Source organism: Mesoplodon densirostris, chromosome 2 (genome assembly GCF_025265405.1).
Source record: "Mesoplodon densirostris isolate mMesDen1 chromosome 2, mMesDen1 primary haplotype, whole genome shotgun sequence".
In the NCBI taxonomy this organism is placed as follows: domain Eukaryota; kingdom Metazoa; phylum Chordata; class Mammalia; order Artiodactyla; family Ziphiidae; genus Mesoplodon; species Mesoplodon densirostris.
In genome coordinates this window covers 154,933,785-154,959,601 of record NC_082662.1, presented here as the reverse complement: position 1 = coordinate 154,959,601, position 25,817 = coordinate 154,933,785, and the positions used below count along the sequence as shown (strand labels likewise).

The 25,817-nt window shown below is 39.1% G+C and overlaps 1 protein-coding gene across 2 annotated transcripts in view; it reads right to left on the bottom strand.

Annotated features, from left to right (window-relative positions):
- ACBD6 (acyl-CoA binding domain containing 6) overlaps positions 1–25,817 on the bottom strand; it is a 227,421-nt gene that overhangs the window by 21,216 nt on the left and 180,388 nt on the right. For both annotated transcript variants that reach the window (XM_060091180.1, XM_060091182.1), the window contains one exon: positions 8,978–9,008. In XM_060091180.1, the coding sequence (XP_059947163.1) occupies positions 8,978–9,008 (31 nt within the window). The remainder of the gene's footprint in view (positions 1–8,977; positions 9,009–25,817) is intronic.

Genomic DNA, 25,817 nt, shown 5'->3' with positions numbered 1-25,817 from the left:
CCTTAGATAGGAAGGAAGGCAGAGACAGGATATATTTACCAATAAAGTGTTTAGGATTATAACATCCCTTTGAGAGTTTAAAATCATCTCCCAAAATAATGAACATTTTTATTTTACATTTTTGAAAGGTTTTTACCATGAATCACTGTACACCAAGTTAGATTCCAGTGGAAGACAGTCTCATTAGATTCCGATGGAAGACAGTCTCTTAGAAAACATAACCAAGTTAAAGACACATTGCCTAGTATCAAGTAGCTGTGAAAGAGGATATTTATCCTACATAAAACTAGCTATGTGACATTTATACTTTAAGGAATAATCATTTAATATTTTTGCCACAGCTATTAGTCTCAACTTATTGTGAGAAACACTTGGTTAGGTTTTAAAATTGGAACTTTTAAAGCAGTATCAGAGGAATAAATTTCCCAGTGTATAAATCTGTGATACACTGTAATAACTACCATGGTCTGTCAGATCACACTTTAGCTCAAATCTAACCCAACACTTGAGACTGCTAAGCATGAAGATCAAGGCTAAGTAGCTGTGTATTACAGCTGAAGACACTAAGCTGGCCATCTCAGACAAAGGGGCATTAATTTCATACAATCTGTATGATGATGTGACTTTTCCAGTAGTGAGATATGGTATAATCCATGAGTACTAACCCAGGAATGGAGCTTAAATTTTTAAGTTTCACATGTAGAGGACTACTGCCAACCAGCTGAGAAAAGGCTTAACTGTGCTGTATAACAATCCCCTAACCTAACGAATGTAAATGAAATTTTAGCTCAACTGTATCTATAAAGTGAGATTTAAATTTGGAATTTAAGGGTTGCAAAATAGTACTTCAGAGTAAGGGATATGGTACCCACAAGGAAAGGAATTTTATTAACAAATGCCTGGGTTTATGCAAAGACAGACTGATATGAGAGCATAAGCAATCAGGAAGTTGTAGTAGAGAGAAAAAAAAAAAGGACGAGAAGAGAAAGACTGATTTAAAGGACAAGGGGAAAGCACACAGGTGAATCTTACCCCAGTATGAGGAGGGCATTTGTAGTACCTCTTGGAGAGTCACTGTTGATAGGCATCAGTTATGTTTATGTTTAGCATAGAGCCTATGGCAGGTATAGGTGCCCAACAAATTTGAAAATATATGCTCTGTGCTCCCAATTAGATGGTGAGCTACTTGATTATATGCTTTCTATATTCTCCTCTTCATCTAACACAGTATTAAGGATTAGTATTTGCTCAAAATTCATTAGTTAATTGATTTCTCTGCCTTTGGCATCTTCAGTGAAGCACAATTCACAAGGCAGAGTCCTCTTTCAGAAATGTATGAGCTGCCCTCCCCCTCAGAATGGACAAAGACAAAGAAGATGAGAGTAGGATGAGAAGGAAAGGGTGCTAACATTTTACCAAATTAATGAGGGGATACTGGTGCCCACAATGTGCTGGGAAATACAAAAACAGTCATAAGCCCATCTCGGAAAAGCCTGAGCAAGCCTACAGGGATTAGAACAGTTGCTGAATTTACGGTACCCTGGGAACCTCTATTTGTCAAGTGCCATAGATGCAGCCCTGACACTGGCACAGGTGAAGATGAATTTTCATTCAGAGCAGCGAGCCTTCTGACTCCATTAATCCTCAGGGTTTTGATGATGAATTTCTTTCTTTTTTTATTTTATTTATTTTCACTCTAATGCCTCCTCCCACTGCCCTGTAACAGCGTGCAAGGAACAGAACAGATGGTGCTTTACGTGGAAGACCAAGGGCTCATGAGGATACAAAGCCTGCCCACTCTGAAATCACATGACTGCACGTGCAAGGAAAAGCCCTGATTTCCCCTGGGAGACACAGATGCAATGATGTTAGTATTCCCAGTGGAGGGGGAGGAGGGGAGGGCTAACAGGCCATTTACAAGGAAGCCCACACTTACACTAATATACTCTTCAGCAGGGACCATGTTTAAATCACAAAATAACAGGAGGACCAATATCTGAAGATTCAAAAACACCAAAGTAAAACAGGGGCGAATGAAGGTTTTAGTATGCTGCTATGCAAAGTGCACGTAGAGCGAACTAGTAAGGACATACAGTAGTAGAACACTGGCCTCTAGTTAACCTGCCATTGGCTCTGACCCAGTTTTAATCGGAAGAAGGCAGGATTTACAACCTGCTTAAGGATGGAGTTTGACAACTGCTATAATCAGAAGAGCTGTCAACACAAGGACAGCTGTCAAGCCAAACTGTAATTCATAAAAAATAATAGCTAAGCCCCCAAGACATCCCCAACATTGTCTGCAATCACTGGATTTAACTATATTTATAGTGTTATGAAAGTTCCAAGAACAGGTGAAGTGTCCTAAAATAAAATAAAATCAACAAATAGCTATTGAGTGCCTATTAAATAAAAAGATTAAATAACATTAAATGACTAAATGGATAAAATATGCCCAGCAGATTCCCTGGTATATAGTAGGTGCTTAATAAATGGTAATTATTATTATTGTTACATGCCAAGCTCTGTTTTGACAACCTTAAAATCGGGCAAAAGTCTAGTGACCTAGTAAGAAAATCTAAATTAAAAATTAATCACACCTATAAGTGATCATTAAAGTATTAATTTCACGAATCATTCCTGAGTTGTCAGAATATTTTAGTTTTATATATTTGTAATGCCAAAACCTCTAACTAATGATATTACTGGAGCGTTTAATTATCTTGATTATAACATATATGGTATTTGTTTTGTTCTTTCTACAATGAATAATATAATCTGAGAGATGGAGAGAAATAGAAATCATTTTACTAGGTCAATTTTGGGCAGGATTCCTGAATCAGGGATAATTTTTATGATTGTCTAAACTCTCAGTAAACAGAAATAGGAATATGAAGGTGCACAAATGGACCCATATATATGTGTTTACTCACAAGTACAGTTTTGAAAAATAGCCTGACCCACTGAACAAAGTGACCAAGGATAAAATACTTTCATTTATTTCTATAAAAGACTATCTTCCACAAAATAATGTGTGCTTTAAAAGGATACTAGGACTGTAATTATTTACAGAGTTATGAAAAGACGACTGGAAGTGGAATCAAAAGATGGACAAGTGTCTTGGCTCTGCCACATACAGCTTGTGTTACCCTGTCAAGGTCATTTCACCTATCTGGACTTCAGTTCCTCATCTGCAGATGTAGCAAAACAAGGCCTAGCTCAGACATCTGTTGGAAAGGTTAAGAGATTATAATATATGAAAACAGTAACACCACCATCTTATAACTGCCTAGGTCTGGATTTTTTTTTGTATGTGTGTAAACTTTATTAGAGTATAAAATACATACAGAAGAGTACCAAAACAATAAACATAAACTTTCTTAAGATAAATTTATCCATGTAACTAGCACATAGATCAAGAATCAGCTCATCCTTAGAATCTCAGAAGCACCCCTGCCCTGTTAATCCCTTCCAAATGCCACCTACCCAGTTCCCCAAGGTGACCATTATTCTGTCTGCTAATGCTGGAGATGAGTTTTTCCTGGTTTTGATCTTCATATAAATGGAAGCATATAGTACATACTGAGTTCAGGATGCCAGATACAAAACAGTATGTTCGTGAGATTCATCATTTTACACTCAGTGTCTCTTTTACAATTCCATTTCATTATCTTTCTGTACTGCCTTTTAGAACTAGCTTTCAGTTCACCATAATTTTTTTTGTGTGTGTGTGTGCCAATTCTGCACTTTAACCTATTCATATTGTAAGATTTCTATATTTTTTCACTTACTGAAGTTCTATTAGATTCTCTTTCAAATCTGCTTGTTCTTTTTTGGAGTGTCTTGTTCCTGTATTCCTGATTCCTTGATTTTATACAATTTTTTTCTGATAATTTCTATCTAATAGTTTTACTTAAATTCCTTAAAGTCTAATCCTGTCGTTTACTATGTCTGCTGACATTCACTCAGGTGTAATCTGTAATTCTGGATTGTGAGCTCATTTTCAGCAGAACTTCTTTCTGTAGGAATTTTGTGCTGCATTGGTTGAGGGGTAACCAGCCTAGTACAGTTATGTTAATTTCTCAACTTGAGAATTTCTGAAACAGAGTATAAATTTAAACCCCAAACTTGCATGAGGTGGGGCTTTTCTTCCACCCAGATTCTGGTCTGTGGCAGATAAGCTTCCTTCCTTACACTAGTGGGTCACCTTTTTCTAATCTAATTTAATTTAACTTTTTTTTTTTCCTACTGAGGATGCAGTCCTTTGAAAGTGCTGGCTTACTCTGGATTCAGGTCTCAGTTCCAACTTCCCATTATTCAAGAAGCAACATTTCCAGGGCTTGCTGGCATTGAAACCCAAGCCCACAGTTTCCCCAGATTAGACAGTGTTAACTCACACACTAGCACTATGGTTATCAGGTCCTTGTTTATTGGCTGGGAGGTGAAGGACACCCAACGTCTGGGGACATCTGTTACCTTGAAAAGGATGTTTGGTATATTTTATCCAACAAATAGTAGGTGCTCATTAAATATTTGTTGAATGAATTAAATATAGTTAAGTTGTATTTATAGTACTAATAGAGCCTATGATATTTAGATTTAAAATAATTTAAATTTAAAATAATTTAAACTGAATCTTCAAATAGATACATGCATACAGTTCCAAATACAGAAGTCATTAAAGGGTTTATAGGAAAACACTTTTATCCTGTGCTTGTATTCTAATTCCACACTTCTTCCTTTAGGCAACCAACATTCACTTTTTGTGTATCGTTCCATTTACTAGCAAATGTGTACAGATATATTCATGGCAGCACAGTATACGCACTGTTCTGCACCTTATTCCTTTCACTTAACAATATGTCTTAGAGATTTTTCCATATCAGTACATAAAGAATATACAGCTTATTTTGAAGCCAGTCAGAAAGACCTTTGAGGGACTTCCCTGGCGGTCCAGTGGTTAAGCCTTCATGCTTCTAATGCAGGGGGCGTGGGTTTGATCCCTGGTCAGGGAACTAAGATCCCACACGCCGCACAGTGCAGCCAAAAAAAAAAAAAAAAAAAAAAAAATTCCCAACCCTGCTGCTATACAGAAATGAAGTTTACACATATCAAACTTAAATGGACACATTCCCACAGCTGTAAAGGCATTCACCCCTAACGGTTAACTAGGGATGACAGAGTGACTCATCTACATTCTCAAGGGCATATTTAGTCCGGTTTAACTGTTTCTACAGTTTCTGGATGAAGTAATGAAAGGAAAACACAAAACATGCCACAGAGAAGGCACTGAAAAATGTCTAATGAGTGGATGAAAGAAGGAATGAGAGGATGAAGATAAGAACTGATTTAGCACAGCACGTGGTTGCATTGGCGGAGTTGTCTTTCTAAACCGAGCGGTGAACTCTGGACCTTATGGCACGTATATTGAAATAAAAAGTTTGCCTGGCTTCTTGAAGCCAGGCATCAGGAAGAAGGCGCAGCCCTGAATTTTATGCTGAGGGCCTCACAGCCACTGTTGAAGAGTTTCCTTTTTTCCCTTTCAGATTATCTGTGGTTGTTTGACTTACACCAAGTTCAGACAGCTAGGGAGGTAGCTAAGAAACGTTTTTTCCTGGGTCGAAAATTAGAGTTAAGAGTAGCCAGCATTTGGTGATGTCAGAGGAGCTATCTGACAGAATTCTATAAACACCTTTGCAGAGTGAGAGATGTGAGTGCTGTGGAAGGAGGCAGGGGAGGGCATTTGTTTTTCTCTCCTTTCCTGGTAAATCTAGAGATATGGGTTTGAATCTCTGGCTCCCTTAGGTAAGTTTATTAACTTCTTTGAGTTTTGATTTCCTCATTTATAAACTAGGGAAAACAATAATTACTTCAGAGGGCTGTTTATAGAAAGGAGCCTAGTGATTACCTGTATACTGTGATAGATATGCTCTTTTTTTTTTTTTTTTTTGGCTGCCTTGGGTCTTTGTTGCTGCACATGGGCTTTCTCTAGTTGCGGCGAGTGGGGGCTACTCTTTGTCGCGGTGCGTGGGCTTCTCATTCTGGTGGCTTCTTGGTGCGGAGCACGGGCTCTAGGTGCGCTGGCTTCAGTAGTTGCAGCACGTGGGCTCAGTAGTTGTGGCTCATGGGCTCTAGAGCGCAGGCTCAGTATTTGTGTAGCACAGGCTTAGCTGCTCCGCAGCATGTGGGATCTTCCCAGACCAGGGATTGAACCCATATCCCCTGAATTGGCAGGCGGATTCTTAAGCACCGCGCCACCAGGGGAGTCCTGGATATGCACATTTTTAATGGCACACCTTTCAAAGGCATTTGGTAACACAGAATATACATGTATGCATATATGTGTGTATATATATGCAATTTAAATTGACTATTTTAAGTACAGAATACAGAGGAATATAAAGGCTAATAAAACAAGTTTTTGGCTATTACAAGTAATGCTGCAATACATGTTCTTTATTATGTCTCATTATATACATTTTGGGGAGTATTTCTAGGGATATACTAGAAGTGAAATTGCTGGATTGTATGGTATGTGTACCTTCAACTTCACTAGACTTTGCCAAATTCATCTCCAAAGTGATTGCAACAGTTGACACTCCCAACAGCAATGTACGAGAATTCTTGTTCCTCTACATCCTAATACTAATCTTTGTAAATGTTTATATGTTGCTAATCTGTGTGAAGTTATATCTAAATGTGTTAAACTGCATTCCCTGATTATCGTTGGGAGACAGTTCTCCAAGGGACTCTCATGTTTCTGCACCCCTTGTGAACAGAGGTAATGACAGCTTTTATTCTGGACTATCTTTCCAAAAATGTTTATATAGTGAACAGCCTTCAACAACAGAGGTACTGTTTCTTTCCAGAGTGGAAGGCAGGTTTGTTTATTGTCCAGTATAATAAACATATGTGTTCTCCAGAGCAAAGGTTGAGCAGGTCTTCTGGCAGCTTATTATAAAAGACTAGAGTTCCCTAAGCTTAGAATTTCTAAGCTATGACACACTATGTGTGCAGGACCTACCTGGGCTTTTCTTCATAGCTCCTGTGGGACTCAAGGGGAAATAACACAAACACAAAGCACATGCTGCTTGCTATGCTGTGAATAATAGTCTTTTGTCTCTGATCCATGAGTTGTGTGCTTTTTTTTTTTTTTTTGCGGTACGTGGGCCTCTCACTGCTGTGGCCTCTCGGGTTGCAGAGTACAGGCTCCGGACGCGTAGGCTCAGTGGCCATGGCTCACGGGTCCAGCCGCTCCACGGCATGTGGGATCTTCCCGAACCGGGGCACGAACCCGTGTCCCCTGCATCGGCAGGCGGACTCTCAACTACTGTGCCACCAGGGAAGCCCCGAGTTGTGTGTCTTTTGCCAGCATCCATAAGACTGTATCAAGCTAATTTGTTAGTCTGCAAGCAGAGTACAATATCAGACTATTCATAGTTCTTGAAAGTTATTGGTGAAGGTGAGCATCTTGTTTATCGGTTATTTGGCTCTTCCCATATGTGAGCTGATTATCTGTTTTTCGGAGTCTATTTTTTCCATTTGATTATCTTTTTTAAAAAAAATAAATTTATTTATTTATTTATTTTTGGCTGTGTTGGGTCTTCATTGCTGCACACGGGCTTTCTCTAGTTGTGGTGAGCGCGGGCTACTCTTAGTTGTGGTGCGCAGGCTTCTCATTGCAGTAGCTTCCCTTGTTGTGGAGCATGGGCTCCTGGCGTGGGTTTCAGTAGTTGTGGTGCATGGGCTCAGTAGTTGTGGCTTGTGGGCTCTAGAGCACAGGCTCAGTAGTTGTGGTGCACGGGCTTAGTTGTTCTGCAGCATGTGGGATCTTCCCGGACCAGGGCTCAAACCCATGTCCCCTGTGTTGGCAGGCAGGTTCTTAACCACTGCACCACCAGGGAAGCCCTGATCGTCTTTCTTACTGACTGGGAGATGTTCTTTTTTTTTCTTTTTCTCTCTCTCTTTTTTTTTTTTTTTGTGGTACGCGGGCCTCTCACTGTTGTGGCCTCTCCCATTGCGGAGCACAGGCTCCGGATGCGCAGGCTGAGCAGCCATGGCTCACGGGCCATGGGAGATGTTCTTGATATATTGGGGCCATATATCTTGGGGCCATATATCTTGGGGCCATGGCTCCCAAGCCCCTGGGAGATGTTCTTGATATATTCTGGTTTAAATATTGATGGCTGTCTTTTATTCAACACCCAAATAGATTAAAAGTAACAACACTTTTTCTGTACTTTACAGTTTACAAAATACTTCAGTATCTTTTACCTCACTGAAATTACCCAGTAGCTCTTTGAGAGCCATATTATTTCCATTACAGATTATCCTCTATTTTACAGATTACTTAAGTGAAGATTAGTTAATCACGCTAATCAGTTAATAGGGGAAATAAGTTAAAAAATAAAATCTATTTTTCTTCACTTCAACTACATCAAGAAAGCATTTTTTTTGGTAGAAAATTTTATTGTCTTCCCTACTAATGGCCCAGGATTATAAATTCTTACTGATATGTATATATATATATTTTTAAATAAACTTTTTTATTTTATTTTATTTTTGGCTGCATTGGGTCTTCGTTGCTGCGCGTGGGCTTTCTCCAGTTGCAGTGAGCGGGGGCCACAAGAAAGCATTTCTTATAGGAGAGATTCTAGCCCCTAAGTGACAGTGATTAGCATCTTGCTTGTCACTGACAGTAGCAAGAATGAAATAAAAAATTTTCAAAAGGGGATTGGAGGAGCCTCCATTTCTGTTGATTGTATAGAAATGCTCAATTTACTGTGAATGTGTCCATAAGAATTTTAACATATCTCCAACTTTACAGGTTATTAATGTTTTTTTTCTTTTTTTTTTTTAGTTACTGTATTTCTGCTAGTGGCTAGGCATTTTTCTAAGCACTATGTTGGGCTGGACAAAATTGAGATAAACAAATAGAGAAAAGTCAAATATAATGAGTAATAATTTAAAAGCATCTTACCATAATGTAGAGCTGTTTGACCTTCATTGTCCTATAAAAGAAACAAACAGTATATTTTAGAACCTAAGTTATTGCAAAAGTATGGAGGTACATAAGCTACAGCAAATATATATGATGATATACCAAAGTTCCATAGGTTTAACAGATACAGGAAAAGAAGTCAGTTCTTTGAGCCTCACAGTAACTTCTGACCAAACTCTCCATCTAGGAGAAAAGGAGAATGCTGAATGGTGACTTGTACACTGCAGCAGCTACAATTAGAGTGACAGGATGACCAGATCTGCAGTTAGTGGCAGAAAAATGGACTCTGTATATCACTTATCTTGCTAGTATTATAGCGGTTTTTTCTAAGCACATTCCCAAAATCTATCTAAGAAGTCTATGATTTACAGTAAGAGTTAGTAGCTTTTTAATCCCTTTTCAAAGATTCACTGATTCCAGGCTTATAACACTAGGTTTCCCAATCATATCAAATATCATAAAGAAATGTGATTTCAAGGCACACAAAGTCCTACAAGTTGTTAAAGACAAAAGTTCCCACATATACTCAGGAAACTCCAACTGTTCAGTTAATTTTTTTATTCCTTTAAAACCAAGATACTCTAACTATATAAACTAGTTACAGCACAGATAAGTCTTTTTTAGCAATGCTATTTCTTTCTTTTAACTTAATTTTTATTTTATATTGGAGTATAGTTGATTTACAATGTTGTTAGTTTCAGGTGTACTGTGAAGTGATTCAGTCATATGTATACCTATATCTATTGTTTTTCAGATTCTTTTCCCATATAGGTTATTATAGAATATTGAGTAGAGTTCTCTGTGCTATACAGCAGGTCCTTGTTGGTTATCTATTTTATATATAGTAGTGTGTCTATGTTAATCTCAAACTCCTAATTTATCCCTCCCCCTGCCTCTCCCCTTAGGTAAACATAAGTTTTTGAAATCTCTGAGTCTGTTCTGTTTTGTAAATAAGTTCATTTGTATCATTTTTTGGATTCCACATATAAGTTATAACATGATATTTGTCTTTCTCTGACTTCATTTAGTATGATAATCTCTAGGTCCATCCATGTTGCTGCAAATGGCATTATTTCTTTTTTTTTTATTTTTGCGGTACGCGGGCTGCTCACCGTTGTGGCCTCTCCCGCTGCGGAGCACAGGCTCTGGATGCGCAGGCTCAGCGGCCATGGCTCACGGGCCCAGCCGCTCCATGGCACGTGGGATCCTCCCGGACCGGGGCACGAACCCGTGTCCCCTGCATCGGCAGGCGGACTCCCAACCACTGCGCTACCAGGGAAGCCCTATTTCATTCATTTCTTATGGCTAATATTCCATTGTATATATGTACTACATCTTCTATATCCATTCCTCTGTCGATGTACACTTAGGTTGCTTCTGTGTCTTGGCTACTGTAAACAGTGCTGCAGTGAACACTGGGGTGCATGTATCCTTTCAAACCATGGTTTTCTCCAGATATATGCCCAGGACTGGGATTGCTGGATCATATGGTAGCTCTGTTCTTAGTTTTTTAAGGAACCTCCACACTGCTCTCCATAGTGGTTGTACCAGTTTACATTCCCACCAGAAGTGTAGGAGGGGTCCCCTTTTCTCCACACCCTCTCCAGCATTTATTGTTTGTAGACTTTTGATGATGGCCATTCTGACTGATGTGAGGTGATTCCTCATTGTAGTTTTGACTTGCATTTCTCTAATGATTAGCCATGTTGAGCATCTTTTCATGTGCTTTTTGGCTATCTGTATGTCTTTCTTCTTTTTGCGGTATGTGGGCCTCTCACTGTTGTGGCCTCTCCCATTGTGGAGCATAGGCTCCGGATGCGCAGGCTCAGCGGCCATGGCTCACGGGCCCAGCCGCTCCGCAGCATGTGGGATCTTCCCGGACTGGGGCACGAACCTGTGTCCCTTGCATCGGCAGGCAGACTCTCAACCGCTGCGCCACCAGGGAAGCCCCTGTATGTCTTTCTTTAGAGAAATGTCTATTTAGATCTTCTGCCCACTTTTTGGTTGTTTTTTTTTTTTTTTTTTTTTTTTTGATATTGAGCTGAATGAGCTGTTTGTAAATTTTGGAGATTAATCCTTGGTCGGTTGCTTCATTTGCAAATATTTTCTCCTATCCTGTGGGTTGTCTTTTCATTTTGTTTATGGCTTTCTTTGCTGTGCAGAAGCTTTTGAGTTTAATTAGGTCCCATTTGTTTATTTTTGTTTTTATTTTCATTACTCTAGGAGGTGGATCCAAAAAGATATTGCTGCAGCTTATGTCAAAGAGTGTTCTGCCTATGTTTTCCTCTAAGAGTTCTGTAGTATCCGGTCTTAAACATTTAGGTCTTTAATCCATCTTGAGTTTATTTTTGTGTATGGTGTTAGGGAGTGTTTTAATTTCATTCTTTTACATGTAGCTGTCCAGTTTTCCCAGCACCATTTATTGAAGAGATTGTCTTTTCTCCATTGTATATTCTTTCCTCCTTTGTCATAGATTAATTGACCACAGCTGTGTGGGTTTATTTCTGGGCTTTCTATCCTATTCCACTGATCTATATTTCTGTTTTTATGCCAGTACCATACTGTTTTGATTACTGTAGCTTTGTAGTACAGTCTGAAGTCAGGGAGCCTGATTCCTCCAGCTCTGTTTTTCTTTCTCAGGATTGCTTTGGCTATTCAGGGTCTTTTGTGTTTCTGTACAAATTTAAAACTTTTTTGTTCTAGTTCTGTGAAAAATGCTATTGGTAATTTGATAGGGATTGCATTGAATCTGTAGATTGCCTTGGGTATTATAGTCATTTTCACAATGTTGATTCTTCCAATCCAAGAACATGGTATATCTTTCCATCTGAGCAAAGATATTTCTTAAGCTGAGAGCAGGTGATCACATTACATGAGCAACACATAATCAGGATTAAGTACAGGTGACAAGTAGAATTTAGTAGTTTGGTTGATATGCATTTAGTATGTGCATGGCCATTATTAAGCCCCTGGTAATTAAAAATAAATGATTAACCATTATTGTGAATAACTGAGACAGGGTGGTATTATGATTTAAATCAACTACTCTTGGACAAGCCGTATCTACCTTTCCCATTTCCTAAAAGCTGAATGTGGCAGTTGGCTCCCAGAAGGTTTTGGGTGTGGTTCTTTCTATTTAATCTCCTACGAAGAAAAGCAAAAAGCTGTCACAGAGAGCTTATTTTCTGGTTCAGACAGGTAGTAAGAAAAAAGTCATGCCTTAAGGGCTTTTTAACACCTAGAGAAGCTTGGCAGGGATAACAGCTGGTGGGGGTAGGGAAACAACTTTGAGGCAATACAGTTTAATTAAACTGTTTCCTACCAGGGAATAAGAGTTCTCATTGGATTTGGAGGTGAGGGGTGGGTGGGTGGGAGGAGATATGAAAGAAGTAATTTTGAAGAACCCCGTGAGTAGGGTAGACTCGTCTGAGGTGCAACAGTGGCTACATTTGGGATGCCCATTAAACATCATAAGGATAATAATAAACTCTAAGGGGAGTAAAAGATGGAAAGCAGCATCAAGAAGTCAGGAAGAGATACTTTTTACCTACTACTTTTTTGTTTTTCGATACAGCCCCTACTTTGCTCCCAGCTCCTCTCTGCCTTGCCCTGCCCTTGAGGTTAAGGGCAGGTAAGAGAAGAGAGCTGAGGCAGCTACAGTAAACAGGATTGAAGAGATGATTATGTGGGGCAGCACAACAGTGTTGTACTCCAGAGTATATGGACTTGCCTTGCCTGACTATGGCCAAGGGCAGTTTTGAAAGAACTGCACTGCCCATTATGGCTTTAGACTCATATCTGCTTTGCTAGTTTACAGAGTTAATCTGTAAAAGTGTGTGTGTGTGTGTGTGTGTGTGTGTGTGTGTGTGTGTGTATGGGTACACACATCTGATGGGTTTATACATTCACATTTATAGCTTAAATGCCCGGCAACAGAAAGCAGTTTCAGAGTTTAATCTATTGCAGTTTCAGGACTCTAACTCATGCATCCATCATGCAAGGTTATATTTTCCACAATTATCCTCTTTAGAAACTAGTTCTCTTGCTATTTGTGCATAACTTTCTTGTTTAATCACTGTGTTCATATATACTCAAAGTTCAGTTTCATTCTATTTGTAATTGCTTATCTTCACTAGAGAGGTGGAAGCATACTTAATTTATTTTAGTCACTTTGACCAATGAATACTAAATCTCTATCTCCACCCCAACTTCCAACTAATTAATTAAAAATGTTTATTGAGCTCCTACTATGGCCCAGGCACTGTTCTAGGTACTGGGAATAAAAAGGTGACAAAAACAGAGCAGGTCTCTCATGTTATAAATCTTACATTCTAGTGATAGGTGAAGTAGTAAGCAAATAAATCTATCCTATAATAGGTAGTGATATGTGCTCTGAAAAAAAAAGGCATAATAGAGTCTAGCGTGATGTGGGATGCTATTTTAGATAGAAAGAATAAGGAAGAACTTTATGAGAAGATATGTACACACAGACAGTTGAGGAAGAGTCTAGGGTAGCCATGGAACACAAGCTGAGCAAATCATAGCATCCATCATCCTCCTGGACTAAAAGTAAGCAAGTCACTCAAGCCAAATCAATTAGAGTTTTCTCTCAGGATTTAAAAAAATGGAGCTAGGAGACAGAAGTGTGTATGCAGAGAAGGTCTTTTGCTCTCTGGTCAAAAGAAAATGGTGTAGTGAATAAAGAGATACAAAAAGATAAATATTGTATCATTCCACTTATATGAAGTGCTTAGAGAAGTCAAATTCAGAGAGACAGAAATAGAATAGTGGTTACCAGGGGCTGGAGGGAGGGAGGAATGGGGAGTTATTGTTCAGTGGGTACAGAGTTTCAGTATGGGATGATGAAAACGTTCTGGAGATGGGTAGTGTTGATGGTTGCACACAATGTGAATGTACTTAATGCCACTGACCTGTGCACCTAAAAATGCTTAAAGTAGTTAATTTTCTCATGTATATCTTAACACAATTTTTTATAAAAGAAAAAAAGTAAAAGATGTGGGCCAAAAACCTATACAAGTAGCACTGTTCTCCACTTTTTGGAGAAAACTGGTCTGCGGTAGGAGAGAATGAAGTATCCACAAAGAAGAAAGTAGCGGTGAAAGATCCAGAGAGAGTGTGAGTCTCTGGTTCTTGTCATTCCAGGTATGTCCTTGCCTTCCTTGGTTAGGTGAGCAAACAACAAAATACCCTCTAGGCAAATGTGATCTTTTTGTCACTTGCAAACAAGAGTCCTGACTAATATAGAACTCAAGGCAATTTGTGACCCAAGCCTTGGTCATCTTCCTCCCAATTTTGTGACTGCTGATTCCCAGTAAGAATACCTATCTGGACTCCCACAGCTGTAAATGCTCTTCACTCTGCTTGAAAACTATTCTCCAACCTTATGGTGTTTTGCTCTTTTCTCCTATTTTAAAGGTCATCTTTGATATATTTAACCATTTTAAGTAGACCTATAGTCCCTAAATTTCTTTTATTTGAGCTCAGGGAGAGGAAGCAGGTGGTGCTACATGTGATGTTTGTGGTGCTGCCTGAGATTTGAGTATTATTGATTGCTTCCTGTGTGCTTTATAATTTTAGACTGTAAATTCATTTTAAGTGGGGTTTTATCTGTGAAAAATTCTGTGCTGTATTCTCTGGATTGAGATTCTGTCCCTCCAGAATCATTTTGCTTTTGTTTCTGCCAGACACTACGGAGATATTAGCAGTCTGATATCCCTACGTTGATTTCTTAGCTTGGGGACTTTTGAACACTTAAGTAGTGTAAATTATTTTTTTAAACATCTTTATAGGAGTATAATTGCTTTACATTGTTGTTAGTTGCTGCTAAATAACAAAGTGAATCAGCTATATATCCATAGGCCACCCTCTTGCATCTCCCTCCCACCCTCCCTTTCCCGTCCCTCTAGGAGGTCACAAAGCACTGAGCTGATCTCCCTGCGCTATGCAGCCACTTCCCACTAGCTATCTATTTAATATTTGGTAATGTATATATGTCAGTGCCACTCACTTTGTCTCAGCTTACCCTTCCCCCTCCCCGTGTCCTCAAGTCCATTCTCTATGTCTGCATCTTTATTCCTGTCCTGCCCCCTAGGTACTTTTTTTTTTTTTTTTTTTTTTTAGATTCCATATATATGTGTTAGCTTATGGTATTTGTTTTTCTCTTTCTGACTTACTTCACTCTGTATGAGACTCTAGGTCCATCCCCTCACAACAAATAATCCAATTTCTTTTCTTTTTACGGCTGAGTAATATTCCATTGTATATATGTGCCACATCTTCTTTACCCATTCATCTGTTCATGGACACTTAGGCTCCTTCCAAGTCCTGGCTATTGTAAGTAGTGCTGCAGTGAACACTGTGGTACATGACTCTTTTTGAATTACGGCTTTCTCAGGGTGTATGCCCAGTAGTGGGATTGCTGGGTCATATGGTAGTTCTGTTTTTAGTTTTTTATTTTATTTTATTATTATTATTATTATTATTTTTTGTGGTACGCGGGCCTCTCACCATTGTGGCCTCTCCCGTTGCAGAGCACAGGCTCCGGACGCGCAGGCTTAGCGGCCATGGCTCACCGGCCCAGCCGCTCCGCGGCATGTGGGATCTTCCCAGACCGGGGCACTAACCCGCGTCCCCTGCATCAGCAGGTGGACTCTCAACCACTGCGCCACCAGGGAAGGCCTGTTTTTAGTTTTTTAAGGAACCTCCACACTGTTCTCCATAGTGGCTGTATCAAGTTACATTCCCATCAACAGTGCAAAAGAGTGCCCTTTTCTCCACACCCTCTCCAGAATTTATTGTTTGTAGATTTTTTGATGATGGCCATACTGACTGGTGTGAGATAATATCTCATTGTACTTTTGATTTGCATTTCTCTAATGATTAATGATGTTGAGCATCCTTTCATGTGTTTGTTGGCAATCTGTATATCTTCTTGGGAGAAATGTCTCTTTAGGTCTTCTGCCCATTTTTTTTTTTTTTTTTGTGGTACGCAGGCTTCTGTTGTGGCCTCTCCCATTACGGAGTACAGGCTCCGGATGCGCAGGCTCAGCGGCCATGGCTCACGGGCCCAGCTGCTCCACGGCATGTGGGATCTTCCCAGACCAGGGCACGAACCCATGTCCCCTGCATCGGCAGGCAGACTCTCAACCACTGCGCCGCCAGGGAAGCCCTCTGCCCATTTTTGGATTGGGTTCTTTTGTTGATATTGAGTTACATGAGCTGCCTGTATATTTTGGAGATTAATCCTTTGTCAGTTGCTTCATTTGCAAATATTTTCTCCCATTCTAAGGGTTCTCTTTTTGTCTTGTTTAGGGTTTCCTTTGCTGTGCAAAACCTTTTAAGTTTCAGTAGGTCCCATTTGTTTATTTTTGTTTTTATTTCCATTTCCCTAGGAGGTGGGTCAAAAAGGATCTTGCTGTGTGTGATATATGTCACAGAGTGTTCTGCCTATGTTTTCCTCTAAGAGTGTTATAGTGTCTGGCCTTACATTTAGGTCTTTAATCCATGTGGAGTTTAGTTTTGTGTATGGTGTTAGGAAGTGTTCTAATTTCATTCTTTTACATGTAGCTGTCCAGTTTTCCCAGCACCACTTATTGAAGAGGCTGTCTTTTCTCCACTGTATATTCTTGCCTCCTTTTTCAAAGATAAGGTGACCATATGTGCATGGGTTTATCTCTGGGCTGTCTATCCTGTTCCATTGATCTGTGTTTGTTTTTGTGCCAGTAACATACTGTCTTGATTACTGTAGCTTTGTAGTATAGTCTGAAGTCAGGGAGCCTGATTCCTCCAGCTCCTTTTTTCTTTCTCAAGATTGCTCTGGCTATTCTGGGTCTTTAGTGTTTCAGTACAAATTGTGACATTTCTTGTTCTAGTTCTGTGAAAAATGCCATTGGTAGTTTAAAAGGGACTGCACTGAATCTGTAGATTGCTTTGGGTAGTATAGTCATTTTCACAATGTTGATTCTTCCAGTCCAAGAACATGGTATATCTCTCCATCTGTTGGTATCATCTTTAATTTCTTTCAACAGTGCCTTATAGTTTTCTGCATACAGGTCTTTTGTCTCCTTAAGTAGGTTTATTCCTAGGTATTTTATTATCTTTGTTGCAGTGGTAAATGGGAGTGTTTCCTTATTTTCTCTTTCAGATTTTTCATCATTAGTGTATAGGAATGCAAGAGGTTTCTGTGCATTAATTTTGTATCCTGCTACTTTACCAAATTCATTGATTAGCTCTAGTAGTTTTCTGATAGCATCTTTAGGATTCTCTATGTATAGTATCATGTCATCTGCAAACAGTGACAGTTTTACTTCTGCTTTTCTGATTCGGATTCCTTTTATTTCTTTTTCTTCTCTGATTGCTGTAGCTAAAACTTCCAAAACTATGCCGAATAATAGTGGTTAGAGTGGGCAACCTTGTCTTGTTCCTGATCTTAGTGGAAATCGTTTCAGTGTTTCACCACTGAGAACGATGTTGGCTGTGCGTTTGTCATATGTGACCTTTATTATGGTGAGGTAAGTTTCCTCTATGCCTACTTTCTGGAGAGTTTTTAATGATAAATGGGTGCTGAAATTTGTTGAAAGCTTTTTCTGCATCGATTGAGATTATTATATGCTTTCTATCCTTCAATTTGTTAATACGGTGTATCACATTGATTGACTTACATATATTGAAGAATCCTTGCATTCCTGGGATAAACCCCACTTGATCGTGGTGTATGATCCTTTTAATGTTCTGCTGGATCCTGTTTGCTAGTAGTCTGTTGGGGATTTTTGCATCTGTGTTCCTCAGTGATACTGGCCTGTAGTTTTCTTTTTTTGTAACATCTCGTCTGGTTTTGGTATCAGCATGATGGTGGCCTGTTAGAAGGAATTTGGGAGTGTTCCTCCCTCTGCTATATTTTGGAAGAGTTTGAGAAGGATAGGTGTTAGCTCTTCCTTAAATGTTTGATAGAATTCACCTGTGAATCCATCTGGTCCTGGGCATTTGTATGTTGGAAGATTTTTAATCACAATTTCAATTTCAGTGCTTGTGATTGGTCTGTTTATGTTTTCTTTTTCTTCCTGGTTCAGTCTCGGAAGGTTGTGCTTTTTAAGAATCTGTCCACTTCTTCCAGGTTGTCCATTTTATTGGCATAGAGTTGCTTGTAGTAATCTCTCATGATTCTTTGTATTTCTGCAGTGTCAGTGGTTACTTCTCCTTTTTCACTTCTAATTCTATTGATTTGAGTCTTCTCCCTTTTTTCTTGATGCATCTGGCTAATGGTTTATCAACTTTATCTTCTCAAAGAACCAGGTTTTAGTTTTATTGATCTTTGCTACTGTTTCCTTCATTTCTTTTTCATTTATTTCTGATCTGATCTTCATGATTTCTTTCCTTCTGCTAACTTTGGGGTTTTTTGGTTCTTCTCTAATTGCTTTAGGTGTAAGGTTAGGTTGTTTATTTGAGATTTTTCTTGTTTCTTGAGGTAGGATTGTATTGCTACAAACTTCCCTCTTAGAACTGCTTTTCCTGTATCCCATAGGTTTGGGGCCATCGTGTTTTCATTGTCATTTGTTTCTAGGTATTTTTTGATTTCCTCGGTGATCTCTTGGTTATTTAGTAGCATATTGTTTAGCCTCCATGTGTTTGTATTTTTTACAGTTTTTTTTCCTGTAATTGATATCTAGTCTCATAGTGTTGTGGTTGGAAAAGGTACTTGATACGTTTTCAATTTTCTTAAATTTACCAAGGCTTGATTTGTGACCCAAGATGTGATCTATCCTGGAGAATGTTCCATGAGCACTTGAGGAGAAAGTGTATCCCGTTGTTCTTGGATGGAATGTCCTATAAATATCAATTAAGTCCATCTTGTTTAATGTATCATTTAAAGCTTGTGCTTATTTATTTTCATTTTGGTTGATCTGTCCATTGGTGAAAGTGGGGTGTTAAAATCCCCTGCTATTATTGTGTTCCTCTTGATTTCCCCTTTTATGGCTGTCAGCATTTGCCTTATGTATTGAGGTGCTCCTATGTTGGGTGCATAAATATTTACATTGTTATATGTTCTTCTTGGATTGATCCCTTGATCATTATGTAGTGTCCTTCTTTGTCTCCTGTAATAGTCTTTATTTTAAAGCCTATTTTTTTCTGATATGAGAAATTGCTACCCCAGCTTTAGTTTGATTTCCATTTGCATGGAATATCTTTTCCCATCCCCTCACTTTTATTTTTATTTTATTTTTATTTTTGCAGTACGTGGGCCTCTCACTCTTGTGGCCTCTCCCGTTGCGGAGCACAGGCTCCAGATGTGCAGGCCCAGCAGCCATGGCTCATGGGCCCAGCCGCTCCGCAGCATGTGGGATCTTCCCGACTGGGGCACAAACCCGTGTCCCCTGCATTGGCAGGCAGACTCTCAACCACTGCGCCGCCAGGGAAGCCCCATCCCCTCACTTTTAGTCTGTATGTGTCTCTAGGTCTGAAGTGGGTCTCTTGTAGATAGCATATATACAGATCTTGTTTTTGTATCCATTCAGCCAGTCTAGGTCTTATGGTTGGAGCATTGATCCTTGCTGGGTAGAGTAATCTTGGTTGTAGGTTTTTCTCTTTCATCACTTTAAATATGTCTGCCAGTCCCTTCTGGGTTGCAGAGTTTCTGTTGAAAGATCAGCTGTTAACTTGTACGTTATTTGTTGCTTTTCCGTTGTTGCTTTTTATATTTGTTCTTTGTATTTAATTTTTGATAGTTTGATTAATATGTGTCTGGCATATTTCTCCTTGGATTTATCCTTTATGGGACTCTCTGAGCTTCCTGGACTTGACTGACTATTTCCTTTCCCATATTAGGGAAGTTTTCAACTATAATCTCTTCAAATATTTTCTCATTCCCTTTCTTTTCCTCTTCTTCTCCTGGGACCCCTATAATTCGAATGTTGGTTTGTTTACTGTTGTCCCAGAGTTCTCAGTGACTGTCCTCAATTCTTTCCATTCTTTTTTCTTTATTCTGCTCTGTGGTAGTTATTTCCACTATTTTATATTCCAGGTCACTTATCTGTTCTTCTGCCTCAGTTATTCTGCTATTGATTCCTTCTAGAGAATTTTTAATTTCATTTATTGTGTTGTTCATCATTGTTTGTTTGCTCTTCAGTTCTTCTGTATCCTTGTTAAATGTTTCTTGTATTTTCTCCATTCTATTTCCAAGATTTTGGATCATCTATACTATCATTACTCTGAATTCTTTTTCAGGTAGGCTGCCTATTTCCTCTTCATTTGTTTGGTGTGGTGGGTTTTTACCTTGCTTCTTCATCTCCTGCCTATTTCTCTGTCTTGCCATTTTGCTTAACTTACTGTGTTTGGGGTCTCCTTTTCGCTGGCAGCAGGTTCGTAGTTCCCGTTGTTTTTGGTGTCTGCCCCCTGTGGGTAAGGTTGGCTCAGTGGGTTGTGTAGGCTTCCTGGTGGAGGGGACTGGTACCTGTGTTCTGGTGGATGAGGCTGGATCTTGTCTTTCTGGTGGGCCAGACCGTGTCCAGTGGTGTGTTTTGGGGTGTCAGCACTGCAGCTTGCTGGTTTTTGAGTGGAGCTGGGTCTTAGCGTTGAGGCAGAGATCTGTGGGAGAGCTGTCGCCGATTCATATTATGTGGGGCCAGGAGGTCTCTGGTGGTCCAATGTCCTGATTTCGGCTCTCCCACCTCAGAGGCTCATGCCTGACACCTGGCTGGAGCACCAAGACACTGTCAGCCACATGGCATAGACAAGTGTTGTAAAAATCTGACTGGTGTCTTGGATTTCTCTCTGCTGGGAGATTTATCCAAGCCAGGTTCCCTTTGTCAGAAACACAGCAAGCCAAAATGCTGAAACACCCAAGGTTTGCAGCGAAGACAGTGCTTATTCACAAGGTAGCCAAGGAGAAGACAGGAGAACAAATCTCAAATTTGGCTCCTGGAAGACAAGGGGCTAGCGTATTTATGGGATAAAGAATAACGTAGCAGGGCTGTCTGAGGTGTAGCATGTGTGGGGAGCATGGGGAACATGAGGAAAGGTGATTGGGTAAGGTGTGGTATGTGTGGTAATCCAATAGTGTAAATTTAAAAAGGGCAAACCTCTCTCAATCCCACCTCCCACTCCTGGGATTGGAGTACAGGCCAAGAAAAACTCTCCACGTCAACTCTGTGTTGGTCGGCAGAGTTTTAAAGTCTACTTCTTCCTGATGGTGGTTGCTGTTTTTAGAGATCTCTACCTCATGGGTACTGAGAATGGCCAATCCTTCCTTTCACGGCAGCCAAGTGTTGGTTTAAACTTACCATTTTCTTTTTAAAGCTTTGGGCTTATTAAAAATTTAAGGCCTAATATCGTAGTTTGTTTCTTAGCTGTGTTTGTTTTGGCCCTCAGAGAACTACCCTGCATTTTTGTAAGCTCTGCTATGCATTTAAAGGGATTTAATTCTGTGTTTCTGGGTATTTTGTAGTGGGAGAATCTTCAGATTATTTAGTCTGGAATCTTGTAAGAAAAGGAAATCCCCTCAGTCTTTAAGATTCAGTTCATCCTCTTTAGGAAACCTCAACTCCTTAGGTGGGGTTAGGGGCCCCTCTTTCCTACCACTGCAGCATAGCTTACACTATATGTACTTATCTGTCTCTTCCGTTAAGACTGTAAACTTCTTGTATCCAAGTACTATGTCTTTCATCCAGTGCCCATCACAGTGTCTTGCATAACATGTGTGCTCAATAAATGTTCATGAAATGAGAGAATATATTACTTTAATCTTTCCTTATTGGTTTATTCTTTAATCTCTTGACTGACCTTTTTTATCTGAACTTAAAAAAGAAGTCCCTACATATGTCCTACAGTGTAGAGCATAATGCCAGACGTAATAATCCTACAAGGGCCCAAACAGTCATGAACAGGAGACTCAGTTTACAGTTAACTCAGTGAAAAATCACTATTACTTTCAGTTTGACTTTCAGATTCCTTTTTCTCCTATGTGAAGAGCACAAGTTGGTCTCTATTGAATTTATACAGATTATTTCTTCCCCCACATGTATTCTACACTAATCCTTTCTTACTTTCTTATTTTCGATCATTATCTCCATTTTATTAATAATTATTTTCTTCTTTTTATTAGTTTCTGCTTTGTAACAAAGCGAATCAGTCATACATATACATCTGTTCCCACATCCCTTCCCTCTTGCGTCTCCCTCCCTCCCACCCTCCCTATCCCACCCCTCCAGGCGGTCACAAAGCACCGAGCTGATCTCCCTGTGCTCTGCGGCTGCTTCCCACTAGCTATCTACCTTACGTTTGGTACTGTATATATGTCCATGCCTCTCTTTCGCTTTGTCACAGCTTACCCTTCCCCCTCCCCATATCCTCAAGTCCATTCTCAAGTAGGTCTGTGTCTTTATTCCTGTTTTACCCCTAGGTTCTTCAAGACATTTTTTTCCTTAAATTCCATATATATGTGTTAGCATACGGTATTTGTCTTTCTCTTTCTGACTTACTTCACTCTGTATGACAGACTCTAGGTCTATCCACCTCATTACAAATAGCTCAGTTTCGTTTCTTAATAATTATTTTCTTTAAGGGCTAAGTTTTCTTCTCTCTCCAGATTGGGCATGCTATCAAATATAAGTATGTACATATACATTTAAATTTTATTTACTGTTATTTTTAAATTGAAGTATAGTTGATTTACAATGTTGTATTAATTTCTGCTATACAGCAAAGTGATTCAGTTTTACATATATATATGTATACACACATTTAAAAAAATATTATTTTCCATTATGGTTTATCATAGGGTTCTCCGCTATACAATAGGACTCTGTTGTCCACCCACTCTATATATAAAAGCTTACATCTGCTAACCCCAACCTCCCACTCCATCCTTCCCCCAACCCCCTCCCCATTGGCAACCACTGGTCTGTTCTCTATGTCCATGATTCTGTTTCTGTTTCATAGATAGGTTTATTTATGTCATATTTCAGATTCCATACATAAGTGATATCATATGGTATTTGTCTTTCTCTTTCTGACTTACTTAATATGATAATCTCTAGTTGCATCCATGTTGCTGTAAATGGCATTATTTCATTCTTTTTTATGGATGAGCTGTATTCCATTGTATATATGCACCACATCTTCTGTATCCATTCATCTGTAGATGCACACTTAGATTGTTTCCATGTCTTGGCTACTGTGAACAGTGCTGCTGTGAACATTGGGGTGCATGTATCTTTTTGAATTATAGTTTTGCCTGGATATGTGCCCAGGACTGGGATTGATGGATCATATGGTAATTCTATTTTTAGTTTTCTGAGGAACGACCATACTGTTTTTCACAGTGGCTGTGCCAACTTACATCCCCACCAACAGTGCAGGAGGGTTCCCTTTTCTCCACACCCTCTCCAGCATTTGTTATTTGTAGACTTCTTAATGATGCCCATTCTGACTGGTGTGAGGTGGTACCTCCTTGTAGCTGTGATTTGAATTTCTCTAATAATTAGCAATGTTGAGCATATTTTCATGTGCCTATTGGACATCTGTATTTATTCTTTGGAGAAATGTCTGTTTAGGTCTTCTGCCCATTTTTCAATTGGGTTGTTGTTCTTTTGTTGTTGTTGAGCTATATGAGCTGTTCGTATATTTTGGAAATTAAGCTCTTGTCAGTTGCATAATTTGCAAATATTTTCTCCCATTCTGTATTGTCTTTTCATTTTGTTTATGGTTTCCTTTGCTGTGCAGAAGCTTTTAAGTTTAATTATGTCCCATTTGTTAATTTTTGTTTTTATTTCTACTGCCTTGGGAGACTGACCTAAGAAAACCTTGGTACAGTTTTATGTCAGAGAATGTTTTGCCTATGATCTCTTCTAGTAGTTTTATGGTGTCATGTCTTATGTTAAAGTCCTTAAGCCACTTTGAGTTTATTTTTGTGTATGGTGTGAGGGTGTGTTCTAACTTCATTGATTTACATGTGGCTGTCCAACTTTCCCAACACCACTTGCTGAAGAGACTTTTCCCCATTGTATATTCTTGACTCCTTTGTCGAAGATTAATTGACCATAGGTGTGTGGGTTTATTTCTGGGCTCTCTATTCTGTTCCGTTGATACATATGTCTGTTTCTATGCCAATACCATGCTGTTCTGATTACTATAGCTTTGCAATATTGTCTGATGTTTGGGAGTGTTATGTTTCCTACTTGGTTCTTTTTCTTCAAGATGGCTTTGGCAATTCTGGGTCTTTTATGGTTCCATATGAATTTTAGGATTATTTTTTCTAGATCTGTGAAAAATGTCATGGGTAATTTGATAAGAATTGCATTAAATCTGTAGATTGCTTTGGGTAGTATGGCCATTTTAACAATATTAATTTGAAGTATTTTTAAAAATTCTGCCAAATGAAGTATTGATAAAAATATTAACTTATTAAGTCACTGATAATATTGCTGTTTTCTGTGCATAAAACTCTGTATCAGCCAAGTCCTAGTTTTTTTCTACTGTTAAATGCATTTTATCAAGCTGAATCAAGAGCCTCATTTCCAAGTCTAGATCTATCTGTCTATCTATCCATACACACACACACATATATTTTAGTCATGGAAATAACATGCTTCCTACATGTTCTCTGTGAGCAGAAAATTCTCCTGAGTGTCACTGGGTTTCCTTTTCTTTTCTGTGAGCATAGTGACATTGATACTCTAATTCAGATCTGATCTACCATCTCTACCAATGTTACTTCTAAAGATACAGTATGCAGCATGAACCATTAAAAGAGTAATAATAGGGCTTCCCTGGTGGCACAGTGGTTGAGAGTCCGCCTGCCGATGCAGGGGACACGGGTTTGTGCCCCGGTCTGGGGGGATCCCACGTGCCGTGGAGCGACTGGGCCCGTGAGCCATGGCCGCTGGGCCTGCGCGTCCGGAGCCTGTGCTCCACAGCGGGAGAGGCCACAACAGTGAGAGGCCCCTGTACCGCAAAAGAAAAAAAAAAAAAAAAAAAAGAGTAATAATAGAGCTGCATAGAAGGGATAGATTTTCCAATGTGACTAATGAGATTTTGTTCTTCTCCAGTAATTTGATATTTAGAATATAAATTCTATTTTAGTATTATTTCAAATGAATATATGATAAGGGAGGCACTCAAAATAGGTTGTGAGGAATTAGAAGTAGTGATAAAAATTCTGAGTTAGTAATATAATTTTAGATAATTTTTAATATTTCTAAGCTTGGAATGTATTGCCTCTCCTAATATGTGAGATCTGTGACTCTATATTAGAATATGATTAAACTAATCTGACAATTTAGATGTTTGCAAATGTATTTTACGATTATTTTTCTAAGAATTTTTCTGATGCATGAGTTAAGCCTTCAGTTGGTTACAGGCATAATCCTTTCTCAAAAAAGAAAAAAGTAGGTATAGGAACACTTCATTTAACTTGCACCTTTAGAGAGTGAAAAACCTGTCAGCAGTTTTTAAAAATAATTGGAACATTACTCTTTGAGCATGCGAACATTAAAAACACCACCCTTATAACTTTCCAAGGCATCTTACTTCTCCTTTTCACTCTACATGGAGAAGATGGGAGATGATTTAACCTCTTCTTGATGATTCAGAGTTATCATCATAAACCGATGATGTCTCTCAATGTCTTGCACCAAGTAAATGTCTGGGCATATGAGTGAACAAAAACATTTATGGTACATGCTACGCTATGAATGATGCCTTCACAGGGCATCAAGTTATATAAAGCTTTTTGGTCTTCCACTAAATGGACCCAGACTACTTTTGCTTATTACTGAGTTTTATTTATTTATTTAAAGATTTTCCT